At 43.2% G+C, this 13,307-nt stretch overlaps 1 protein-coding gene across 11 annotated transcripts in view; it reads left to right on the forward strand.

The window, feature by feature from the left end:
* LOC116978992 (ensconsin-like) overlaps window positions 1–13,307 on the forward strand; it is a 77,972-nt gene that overhangs the window by 27,186 nt on the left and 37,479 nt on the right. For 4 of the 11 annotated variants that reach the window (XM_033030338.1, XM_033030341.1, XM_033030339.1 and 1 more), the window contains exons 2-9: window positions 110–214; window positions 1,786–1,866; window positions 2,584–2,747; window positions 3,332–3,446; window positions 4,319–4,411; window positions 5,353–5,463; window positions 10,495–10,596; window positions 12,553–12,678. In XM_033030338.1, coding sequence (XP_032886229.1) covers window positions 110–214; window positions 1,786–1,866; window positions 2,584–2,747; window positions 3,332–3,446; window positions 4,319–4,411; window positions 5,353–5,463; window positions 10,495–10,596; window positions 12,553–12,678 — 897 coding nt within the window. The remainder of the gene's footprint in view (window positions 1–109; window positions 215–1,785; window positions 1,867–2,583; window positions 2,748–3,331; window positions 3,447–4,318; window positions 4,412–5,352; window positions 5,464–10,494; window positions 10,597–12,552; window positions 12,679–13,307) is intronic. The other 7 variants (XM_033030343.1, XM_033030342.1, XM_033030346.1 and 4 more) reach the window with 5 other exon arrangements.

A 13,307-nucleotide genomic window follows, 5' to 3' on the forward strand; every position in this document is an offset into this window, starting at 1 on the left:
AAGTAGCTAGATTGTATTTCAAGGAGGTACTTCAAATGGCCTTGCTGCTGTATGATTGATTTTTCTTTTCTCTTTCTCTTACCCTTCCCTTCCTCTTATTCTGATACAGTTGCTGCAGCCCAAGCACAAGCAGATGAAAGAAGAAGCCAAAGTGTAAATAGTCCAGTACTTGCTGATCCACCACCAGTCATTGTGAAGGCACCAACCAAACCAGGTACCTACAGCACTGCTGAACACCGATGGCTACATTCCTGAGATGGCAATGTCAAACTGTGGGACAATGTACCCTCTGTGGCACTTTCATCCCATGTTTGTAATCCCCTTTGTAGTTGGGGAAATTTGAAAAACATGTATTTATTAATTTACATCATTTTTGTTTTAAACGTACATATTTCTGGGCTCTTGGCTTCGCAAGCAAGGCCAGCGATTATATCCTATCCCTAACTGCCCTTGAGATGGTGGTGGTGAGCTGCCTCTTAAACCCCCGCAGTCCTTCAGAGGAAGCTGCTCCTAAATGGCTCCTAAATGGGTTGATTTTGAGAAGTTGCATTGATGCACAGTGGCACAGCTGGTAGACCTTCTGCCTGACAGCGTCAGAGACCTGGGTTTGATCCTAACCTTGGGTGCTGTCAGTGTGTGTGTGTGTGTGTGTGTGGAGTTTGCATGCTCGCCTTGTGACCACGTGGGTTTCCTCCGGGTACTCCAGTTTCCTCCCACATCCCAAAGATTTGCGGGTTTGTAGGTTAATTTGCCCTCTGTAAAATTGTTGCTAGTGTCTAAGGAGCAGATATGAAAGTGGGATAATATAGAAATAGTGTGAAAGGGTAGGAAAGAACTGCAGATGTTGGCTTAAATCGAAGGTAGACACAAAAAGCTGGAGTATCTCAGCGGGTCAGCCAGCATCTCTGGAGAGAAGGAATGGGTGACGTTTTGGGTCGAGACCCTTCTTCAGTCTGACCCAAAACGTCACTGCGGGTCAGCCAGCATCTCTGGAGAGAAGGAATGGGTGACGTTTTGGGTCGAGACCCTTCTTCAGACTGAAGAAGGGTCTCGACCCTGAAAGTCACTCATTCCTTCTCTCCAGAGATGCTGCCTGACCCGCTGAGATACTCCACCTTTTTGTGTCTAGTGTGAACAGGTGATTGGTTGTTGGCATGGACTCGGTGGGTTGAAGGGTCTGTTTCCATGCTGTATCTTGAAACTGAACTAAATACAAGAGGAACTAGTAACAAAGGATCTTAGTTAGAACTGAGGTGCATTGGAGTTCTTTCTCAGCTGCCGGGTCTCTGGAATTCTCTATACTGGTGGGTAGTGGAGGTTTTTAAAGAGGTTACTGATGAATATTTGAAAGATTGGGGAATTCTAGGCTAAGGGAAATTGGCGCAGAAGAGAGCAGGGACAGATTGGCATGATCATATTGAATGGCGGGGCAGGCTTGAAGGGCCAGGTAGTCTTCTTATTTTCTTGTCTGAGATGCCATCCATGACATTGTACCTTTGATCTGATTGCTCCTTGGAAAGCACAAACATCTATCGGTTATTTAAAATAAGTAAATATACATCCTCCATCCAACTCCATGCATTGTCTGATCAACTATTGTCCCAATTGGATTTCTCACCAGAGTTTCATTCACCACACCCACTCTGATAGCCCAGTGATTTCTAATGACATGAAGGCATGTCCAATAATGCAAATATTGTGCGTACATTTCTACTGTTAAGACTAAATCAAATCTTAATTGAACAGATTATTCTTTCTGTATAACACACTGTCTTCTCTTAACAGTAATAGATGGCTCAATGTTAAAGACTGTTGAGAGACAGAGATTAGCCAAGGCACGGAGAGAAGAAAAGGAAAAGGAGATAGGTAAGTGATAGTTCAAATTCTCATCAGGGGAATCTTTGGCTGATCTCCCACATCTTTCAGGAGGAGCATACCACTGCCCTAACTGCTATCCTGACAACAATCAGGACAACAGTCCTGAAGTTATTTAGATCGACTTTGCCTTGTCTTAAACTGCTCGGCCTTATCGAAAGCTCTCGGTATAAAGCCTCAGCACTTACCACTCAAACACTGCACTTGTAACTCCAGTGTTTTCTCCCAAGGATGTTAAGAGTCTGAGCACACTGCCCAAGAGAGTGGTGAAAGCAGAGACCCTCAGAACAGTTGAGGAGTATCTGAGCAAGAACTTGAATTGCAAGGCCACAGACCAAGTGCTGGTAACTGGAATCTTTATAGATGGCTGCCCGATGGCCTGTCTGGAGAGGATGTCCCAATGAGTCTTTTCCTATGCTGTATGATTCTCAAAAGATTTCTTCCATCAGCTTCCTCAAAAGATCTCTTCCATCAGCTTTTAGTAAGCTGTCCTTGAATGACTCTGTCCCGGTTTGTTTTGATGACGCCCTGTGAAGCCCTTGAGATGTTTGACTAAAAGGCAATATAAATAATATTAGTAATAATAGTTGTGGAATGTCTGTTATGCACTGATCTTAGAAGTGTGGAATGTATCATTTTAGCATTTATGCTTCCTTAATATACTTAGTGACTTGTACAGTAATGAATTCCTTACTCCTATGTCATCAGCTGTGAAAGAATATCAACTGCTAGAGAAAGAGAAGAAAGCACGACTTCAGTACGAGAAGCAAGTGGAAGAACGACAGAAGAAATTGGATGAACAAAGGCAAAAGGAGCAACAGAAGAGAGTTGCAGTGGAAGAGAAGAGGAAACAAAAGCAGGAGGAGGAAAAGGTGAGTCACAAAGCTGTAGGTTGAATGTGAGGTGGTCCACCAATGGTCAGGGACCACACCTCATACTGCACCCACCCTCCGTCTCGCCCAGTGTCCTCAATCGGTGAGTGCCAGTGATGTCAGAGGCAGAGGGGTGACCTGATAGAAGTATATAAAATTGAGAGGAATAGATAAGGTATATATTCAAACTTTTTCTCATGCTGGGAATGTCAAATATTTGAGTGCACAAGATTAAGATAGGGATGGAAGTTTAAAGACGGGTTCTAGAGTGTTTGGTGCTTAGAATTCGCTGTCTGGGAGGTTGTGGAAATGGATATAATAACAAATGTTAAGAGATATTCAGATGGACACATGAACGGGTGGACACAGGACACAGAGAGAAACAGACCTCGCATAGGCAGATGGGATTAGTTTACATTGGCATCATGGTCGACACGAACATTGTGTACTGTGCTTTCTTGTATGTGTTCAATTTAAAAACCTATTTCCGCCGTGCATTTCTGTAAGTGGATTCCCATCAAAGTAACTCAGAAGTATGTAGTTTGTCAGCTTGTGCATTTTCACCCTCTTCTTGAAACTTATAGGAACGCTATGAAGCTGTGTTGCGACGCACATTAGAACGGAGCCAGCGCTTGGAGCAGAGACAAAAAAGGTGGTCCTGGGGAGGAGCTATGTCAACTGAGATGGAAACCTCAAATGGTAAATGCCCCTTTTACATGGAGAAACCTCTGGAGAAATACTTTCCAGTATTTTTTGCCAGATGTACAAATAACCTCAAGTACTGTATAATATTTGCTTGAACTAACTAATAGCCAGTAATATGAATTTTATTTGCAGGATGTGTTTAGTTCTCAAATACACTTGAATTTATATGGGAAGATTAGCTTGTCCTTGGCCGAAGTGAAGGCAGAATCCATAATTGAGAAAGGGGGAATGCTGGCAGTTTGTTTTCCCTGGAAGGTCCATCAGTCTGACCAGTTGCAGGTGAATCTTACTGTCCCAGAAGTGGAAAAATCCTGGGAAAGCTGGAAAAAATATTCATTTGCTAGTCATCGATAAGTTTTTTTGTTTATCACTTTATCAAAATAAAGTATTGCACTGTTGTTTATAAAATCAGCCCAAACTCTTCCGTGACAATTGACACTTGCACAAAACAATTTGGTTTATTTTTCACTCGTGTCTGTTTCAGCAGGCCGAGAGCTTTGCTTCTCTACGTGCAACACAAACTTATCTCTGTACAACTTCTGTCAAGTACAAGAAAGCATGTGCGTGAAGTTTGGGATTGTATTTATAGGGAGGAGGAGAACAATCAAGTAAAGCCGGAAACCATGACTTTGTCTGTGGGGGCTGGGGAGGAGTAGGGAAGCCGTCCTCTGTAACATGGGATAGGGTTGTTGAGCAATGCGGAAAGAAGCTAGGTTCTCGGGGTCAGAAACGGCCATCTTGCTCCCAATCCTGTTTCCCTTGTTCAGTTCTTCCCATCACTAATCACCTCATTCCCAGTTTTTATGCCACTGATATTTGTTTGTCTTGGTTACCTTTTCTTAAATTATGAATTCTCTTTTGTTTAGGTGTTCCTACCAGTTCCTTAACTCCATTTCTCAGTCTGTCCGACTGCCCCCCTCCTTCCTCAGACTCTCAGACTTCCACTGAAGATGGTTCTGGTATCAGAAGTTTGAACCAACTTTCTGAAAAATTATATTAATCTTTAATGTGCTAATGGATGTTGCAAACTAACGTTTTTAGTGGTGGCTGTAAGGGGAGGCCTATCTCGATCACTGCTGGCATGTGGTGCTTGCTTCATTCCTTTGACATATTTGGGCATGGATGTGTACCTGGTGTGTAGGAATTGTAAAGTGAGATGTTATCCTGGAAGTATTGACTTGGATTTGCATGCAGCTGTTGGCAAAAATGTACAGCACAGAGGAAGGCCATTCAGCCCCTCTTGTCCATGCCAACTTAAAAATGGTTAGAAAACCTCCCCCATTTCCAATAAAATCAGATAATACTATTGGGTTGAGGGTTATAGTGAACAGGAAAGTGGTGTGGACAAGATCAGCCACTGAAAATCAGAAAAGTTGCTGATGCTGGAAATATGAAGAAAAATGTTCAGGAAAATACTCAGCTGTCTGGCAGCATCTGAGGAGAGAGAAACAGTTAACATTTCGGGTCCGTGATCCTGGTCTCCACCCCATTACCAGCATTCCCCTTCACTCCATACCTACTCCATCTACAATGTAAACAATTATTATTATTTTGCCATTGTGATTAAGTGTCCTTGATGGATTGTCAACTGCTTTTCTCAGATGTTGCCTGGCCTGCTGAACATTTCCGGCATTGTTTTATGTACAATCAGCCATTAACTTATTGAACAGCGGTGCAAACTACAGAGGCCATCAGTTGACTCCTGCTCCTTTTTCCTCTGTTCTAAAACCATAAACTGCACTTCACAAATCAACTAAATTAGTTTGGAGAAATTTACCTGTTGCAAGCTGCTTCATCAAGAGTGTGCTTTCAGGATAAGATTAATCTCTTGCATGCATGGTCTGTTTTAAAATTCCAGAAACATTTTTTCTTGACTCAGTTGGACTCTTCTTTCCTGTAGCTATAGACAAACACTCCACTTCCAGTGGGAATCTCATGAAGCAAGCAGGGCCAGTAATGAGTAAGCGATTGTCTTCCTCCTCAACAGCTCTCCCAAGTTCTCCTGACAAAGGTGAGTGCCCTGTGCCTGTCTAGCAAGTGCAGATATTCCAAATGTGTCACAACCTAGCTTTAAAGCATGGTATTGATTTTCAACAGATGGGCGTCATGAGTTTGGAATATGTGCCTTTGACACTGGGTGGCACCGATGAACAACGGTAAACTGCGTCCTCTCAAAGTCAGGCTGAATCGTTAAATCAGTGATTGCAAAAATTGATCTGGTTGCTTGGGATGAGTGGGCCAACATTAAGGACTTGCACTGGGCTCCTCCATCCATATAAATGGGTGAAACGTTCTAGTTTTTGGGACGATGAGGGCTGACTGGAATTAGCTTCTGCTGATGTTTTAAAAGGCAAATATCTTTAAACTGTTTCCCTAACTGATACTAAATGTGCAAGTCACTAATGATGGACCTATTTGCCTTTACCTTAGGGGATGAATCAGTTCCCATATACTGTTGACCATTTTCTGAAAGTATCGACTGCTGTGACATTGAGTAGTTTATATTGGCTATAACCCCAACATTCTTGCTATTAAGGGATGCAGTGTAGGTTTACAAGGTTAATTCCCAGGATGGCGGGACTGTCATATGCTGAGAGAATGGAGCGGCTGGGCTTGTATACTCTGGAGTTTAGAAGGATGAGAGGGGATCTTATTGAGCCACATAAGATTATCAAGGGTTTGGACACGCTAGAGGCAGGAAACGTGTTCCCGATGTTGGGGGAGGCCAGAACCAGGGGCCACAGTTTAAGAATAAGGGATAAGCCATTTAGGAAGGAGACGAGGAAACACTTTTTCTCACAGAGTTGTGAGTCTGAGTCTGCGAGTCCGTGGAATACCCTGCCTCAGAGGATGGTGGAGGCCAGTTCGCTGGATACTTTCAAGAGAGAGCTAGATGAGGCTCTTAAAGATAGCGGAGTCAGGGGATATGGGGAGAAGGCAGGAACGGGATACTGATTGGGGATGATCAGCCATGATCACATTGAATGGCGGTGCTGGCTCGAAGGGCCGAATGACCTACTCCTGCACCTATTGACTATTGTCCATATAGTTTGACCCATAGACTTTCCTAAATCTTGAATTGTTTAATTTTCCAAGCGTTGCTAAATGTGCCCTTAAATTAGGACAATGATCAGTGCAGTTGTGCTGATTTCAGTAAAATGGTTCAAGTATTTGTCCTTGCTGCTGTGGTGTAAAGCTGTTTCTTTTCAATCTTTCAGATTTACAGGCGCTCGCTTGGAAAAAAAATACTAATTGACTTTAAAAATCTTTAGCACATCTGATTACCAACCATGAGTTTTCTTTTTATCTAACAATCTAATTAACTTGGAATGAGCACTTTGTTTTAAAGTTATTGCCTTATTGTATTCAAACTAATTCAATCAATTTTTCTTTGCATTTAGAACTTTCTATTTGAATACAATTTACTTTAATTTTTTTAATCTTATTAAAAACACACCTAATACTCTAATCACACCAATGTGTACCTCAAACAGATGATCGATATTGGGCATCATTGTACTGATTAGACAGAAGCATGTTCATTAGGATTGTGATTGGGTTTACGTGGTGGTTGTGGGAGCCTGTACTGATGTGCCTGCAGAAAACTAAAATCACTTGGTTAACCCCTACTGTTCAAAATGTTGCATGAAAGTCAGAGATGAGCATTTCTCTGGCTCTTTATATATCCCTTTCATAATGTTCCAAAGTATTTCACACCTAATTGTGCTTTTAAGATGGAGGCACAAGGGCCGACAGATGCTGGAGTCGGGCAGCAGCCATGAAAGCAAAGGAATGGGTGACAGTTTGGGTAAAGACCCGGCATCAGGTCTTCAGTTCCTCTGGTAGTAAATCATCTATAAGATGATTTACTACCCTCACATTCTTATGTTGCAGGGAACCAGTCCCACCTTATCCAGACAATATTCCTGTGAATTGTTTCTATATTGTCTCTCGCTCAATCACATCCTTCCTTTCACATGGCAAGCAAAACAGCACATACTCCACGTGCAGCTTAATCGAAGATTTGTACAAATGTAGCATGACGTCCCAATTCTACACTCAATGTCATGGCAGATAAAACCAAGTGTACAATAGGCCTTCGTCAACACTATCTACCAGCATTGCCATCTCCAGGGAGCTATGTACTTGTCGTGCAAGGTCTCGCTGTTCAATAACACATCCCAGGGCTTGACATTTTGTGAAGGGAAACCGGTTAAACTTCCCAGTTGATTTAGATCTTGTAGCTTCAGCCCACCACCACCTTCACTGTCCATCACACACCTGTTTTGATGTCTTCTGTTAGCTGTGCTAATTATTGATAGTACCTGTATTCCAGGTTTTTGTGAGTCATGTGCCGGGCACCCTGATCCCTCTGCATCTCATAGCTCTGCAAAATCTTACCATTCCGTTTAGAGATACAGCATGGAAACAGGCCCTCTGACCCACCAAGTCCACGCTGATCACTGATCACTCATTTACATTAGTTGCATGTTATCCCACTTATCAAATCCTTACATACTAGGGGCAATTTTATAGAGGCCAATTAACCTACGAACCTGCATGTCTTTGGTCTGTGGAAGGAAACCAGAGCACCCGGAGGAAATTAATGCAGTCACATGGAAACTCACATGGCAAACTGTGCAGAATCCAGCCATTCAAAGAGCTTCACTTACCATGTCCCCATTCACTGAACCTATCTGTTTTCTTCTGCAGCATCCTCATGTTCTTTTCACAATTGGCTTTGTTATTAGCAAATTCACAGCCACACCTCTGGTGCCGCCTTCCAACTCATTTAATAAATTGTGAAAAGTTGAGATGACAGCACTGATCCCTTTGACACACCCCTCATTGCTCTTTACCAACCTGTGGAGTACTAGCTTGTGCCAGCTGTCTTCTGTTCAACCAGTCTTACATAAACATCGAACAGTCTTTCCACCCACAATTCCATTCTGTACACGATTACAAGTTAAACTAAGCTCCCCTGTCTCTGAGTTTTATCCACTGTTGCCTCCTGCACCACGGCATTTGAAGAGCTTCAATAAATTGACCAAGTATGATTTTCCTTTCTCAAACTTTGACCTTGCCCAATTATCTTGATACTTTTGCTAACTGCTGCTATAGCATCATTAATACTAACTCACCCCACCAGGTGGCTCTGGCCCCATCTATATCCGAGTCTACAGTTCCCACAATGACCTCATTGGTCACCTGAGAATGCACAAACTGAAATGCACACGTCGCCCTCTATCATGAGGTTATGTCTAAGATGGAGAAGAAGAGCTTCTAATGCTTCTGCAGGGCAGATGCTAATTGAACTGGCCTGAAGTCAGTCATGGAGCCAAGCAGCACGGAAACGGGCCCTTTGGCCCATTAAGTCCATATCAACCATCATTCCCACCAACAGGTTCCAAGAGTTCTGCATCCCTCCCTATTTCTGAATCCATATGCACAAGATGTGGAACAGTGCTATACAGCTGTAGGTAGTAGCTACAGTGAACTTCAAGCGTAAACAGGATGAACCAAGATCATTGGGCTCCTGATCTCAAATGCAGGGATGTGCAGAATTCAGCTGTTTAGGAAGTGAGCTTCAGGTACTCACCAAGGCACATGAAGTAAACCTTGGTGAACACTGCTTTTGTCAGTTTGTCATTTGTGTTTTAGTGCTGACATACCCTGGCCTGCATGGACGAGATGGGCAGAAGGGCCTGTTTCCGTGCCTATGAGTGGTTTGCATTTACCCTAGGCCGTGGTCTGAATGCTGAACTAGCAAAGCTCCTGTAGTCATCCTGACCTCTGGCATAGTGTGGAGTATACTCCTCTTTATGACTCCATGTGGTTCAGTTTCCTCCCACATCCCAAAGACACTCGGGTTGATAGGTTAATTGACCACTGTAAATTGTCCTGGTGCGTTGGTGAGTAATGGAATCTGGGGTGATTTGAAGGGAACGTGAAAAGACTAAAGTGGTATAAGTGTGGACATGATGCAGATGGGTGCGTATTGATCAGTGTGGACTGGGTGAGTCAAGAGAAACTTTCAAAAAGTTTGCTTCCATAAATCTATAAACTAACCCGATTTTGGGGATACATGGGGTTTATGGTAGACAAACAATGTACTTTATCACCTGTTGCTGTTTGAGCTGTTGCTGGACTATTGGGTGCAATCTTCGGACTGCCCCATTAGCGCATTCCCTTGGTGCATCATGAGTGTGTCGCTATCTCTGCACTACCCCTCCTACATTGTGGATCTCACAGCACATTACTGCCTGCAGCATAGCACAGCGCTCCCTCTACATATTGCTCCTCCGACAGTGTGGCACTCACTGCATTGTCCCTGTGACAGTATGGTGCTCTCCCAGTCCTGCCCCCATGCCAGATTGTACAATCCTGCACAGTCCTACGGCATGTGTGTGTAACTCCTCCTGCACTGGAGCGTCAGACCAGATCTCTGGAGTCACTTAAACATCCCATGTCCTCACTCAATGCTGACAGTTTGGCATCTTAGGCTAACAGCCGAACTGCGATTCCACAGGAGATTGATGGTTCTTTCCTGATAACAAAGTTTTCACTGTATCTTAATATGCATGACAATAATGAACCAAAACCAGTGCCAAGATGTGTTTTCATTCGGTGCATACATTATTCCACTTCAGCATTATCTTCAGCAAATTTTCAGGAATCGCACTTGATTTGATGTTTATTTGAGAGGTGCAGTGCTGTATTAAAACAATGTGTCGTTAAGCTTCTCGGCTGCCACAAGAAGTGCCAGTCGGGGCCAGCAGGTGCAGAAAATGCTTTCTTGCCTTGTTTAATATGCAAATGTGTTATGTCCAGCCTTCAATAGTCCTTTAAAGAAAAAACATGTTGCCTGGAAGGCAATTCATCGTTGGGCGGATGTTTCAATCGAGCTTTTATGTGCTTTTCATCAAAATTAAATCAAAATCCGGCAAGTTTTAAGTTTTGGACATGAGCCCAGAACATTTGGATGCAATCTTTGTTGGTTGGGATGTTTCAATAAATAATGGACAATGCCCTTGATTCTTAGGAGATTCAGCGGAGAAGAAGAGGAGTTCCTCGTTGACTAGATTGGCCAGTAACCCTCGATCGTCTACGCAAGTAGACAAACTCCCAAGAGAAGATCATCAAGGTGGCTGATGATTTGCATCAGGCGTTTCCCCCTGTTTTGTGTCCTAAATGTGAAACATGTCCATGAGCCTAACATTTAATTAATCCAGTATTAATCCCTTATTGACTTGTGTGTCTGTGATGAAACATTGCACCTGCTGAAGTACATAACATCTCCCATTTCACCAACTATTGCATCTGCTCCAGTGATGAGACTTTCCTTTCCAGGGCCTGAAAATGTTTTCCATTTTCATTCACCATAACGTTCCTTTCACATAATTAATGGAGCACTCAGTGTCCCCTCGATTTCCTCACACCTCAGCACACACATCACCTCAGCCAGAGCGTAGAGTTATGGTTTTCTTCTCGTGTCGCCTCGAGTCCATATTCATTGGATCAAGCTCCATTAGTTCCGTCACTACCAGTAGAATTGCAGCAAGATACACATCTTCCCTTTTCAATCGGGCCATTCCCTCCTGGTCCATTCTTCTATCTCCATTAGCCATTCCCCTTCTCATGCCACTTTCCCATGCAACTGGGAGAAAGATAGCACACATTACTTTCTCCATCCACGGACCCCGTCGCTCCAAAAGCATACTTTTGCTTGCCTTTCATCCATTTTACATATTGCACTCCATTTTCCATCACTGGAGTAACCAAAAGCCGATTGGAGATTTATTTGCAGGATTTCTATGGTCAGTATATAGAAATACCCCAGAGCTTCCAGTCTCCTGTCACTGAATGCTCTGCTCCATTCCCCAGACTTGTCTTCAGCCACCTCCTACAGTGTTCCACCGATGCCAGGTGTGAGCTTGAACAGCACCTTATCATGTGTTATTGACATTGGGACTCAGTGGTCACCTGAAATTGTTAAATTTACCATTGTTCTTTTTCTTTCGCCTTCAAGTGCTGGTCTTTTTTAAAGTAATTGTTATCTTAACAGCTTTGGTCTTCATTAAATTGCAGGCATTCCCTTTATTTTCTCCCAGTCCACATACTGCCACACACCCCCTCCCACTTCCAAAATTCAACATTACGCTTGTTTTTCTCAATTTCTTGTTGTGTGAACAGTCTTCGACCTGAAACATCCACCGTTTCTCACCCCAAGGTGCTGCCTGACCTGTTGAGTGTATCCAGCATTCACTGTTTTTGTTTAGTAAAACCTAAAATTCACTTTCTACTGGAGAACCTTAAAAAATGTTCAATTGTTGATCATAATGGCAATGAAGGCCATAGCATTGCCAACAATCTGGCCAGAAACCACGATATAGCTTTGCAAGTGAAAATTAACCACCTTGAGTTTGAGATGTAATTGCACACCACCCTGTTCAAATGTTAAATATTAAATTCTCTAACGGAATGTACTTGCTAATTGATACAGGAAACGGTCCTTAATCAGAGTAATTCTCCTTTAGCTTGTTGAGATCATTTCCAATTTCACATGCAGACTTGTCTGTTGCTGCTTTCTCTAACTGCGTTTTACCATTTGATCACAGGAGGCTGTGGCAAGGTTGTGCTTACTGCAGAGTCTCTTGGATTCTGATTGTTGGAGTTGGTCATATCTCCACCCACTGACCCGCAGGTTAACATCATGCATCCACCCCCCTCACGCACACAATGAAGTGTTTGGTAGTGTATGTACCCCGTGTGGCTCTTGCTGTCATATTAATGAGATGCTGACTTAATCACCTTCAGTTTGAACATGTTTAGCTAGCAGTCATGCTTTTGTTTATTAATGACCAGGCTAGTGTATTGTGTTTGGGCTCACTGCACCCAATTAATTACCATTTCTTGGCCCATTATTTGCTTAGACTTGTATTGCTTCAGGCGGTAACTTTTTATAACCCTCTCTAGGTTTTGTTTTCAATTAGCATTCACTAACCTACTTAACACATTTTGTCACTTGCATTAACTCTTCTCCCATCTAGCTTCTTTAGCTAAACCATGTTGACTATTTTGATTAATTCCTATCCCTCAGCTCGACGTTCCCAGAACAGTCCCGTGGAGAGTAGTATAATCAGCCGACTGCTGACGCCCACGCAGGCCTCCTTAGCTAGGAGCAAGAGTGCCACTGCTTTACAAGAAACTGGACAAGGTTTTGCAGGTAATTCTCTTCAACTAAAGACTACATCCCTAATATCCAGGAACTTGCTTCAGGTGACTGATTAACTTGCTTGCCCTCTGACCTTTTGTGCACTTTAGTGCGGGCCAGGCATGAACGACACTGGCATGCACTCGTACTGATGATGACTCTCCCATAAACTGAGATGTCACTTATGCCAAATTGGGATGGAAGGAAAGGGGAAGTGTAGGGCAGAGCAAAGGTGACAGCAGAGGCATAGGCTGCTGAGAGGTGGGGTAGAGGGGAGTGAATGGGTAGATAGGGCACTGCGGCAGAGAGGAAGCAGCTAGGAGGGAAATGCGGCGGATGGGGGCCGGTATTCTTTTGATACTTGATAGCTGACGAGATAGGGAGGTGGTACCTGAGAATTATGTTTAAAAGTCTATAAAATCATTGTGTTATTGTCTTTAACCAATTGAAGGTTCATTTTAAATTTGTTGACTGTTCCTTTTCTCATCCTACCACTGTTTAATATGGTAAACTTAGAATGTAGCAGGCGTAGGTCATTTCTTCCCCCCTCTGAGGCTGTGCTCCAGTTAGTGCTGCCATCCCAGAGGTCAGGCTTGTGCAGCTTTCCTTTCATGAGCCTATCCTTTCTTGAGTAAGGAGAT

This window comes from Amblyraja radiata, chromosome 12, assembly GCF_010909765.2.
Source record: "Amblyraja radiata isolate CabotCenter1 chromosome 12, sAmbRad1.1.pri, whole genome shotgun sequence".
In the NCBI taxonomy this organism is placed as follows: Eukaryota; Metazoa; Chordata; class Chondrichthyes; order Rajiformes; family Rajidae; genus Amblyraja; species Amblyraja radiata.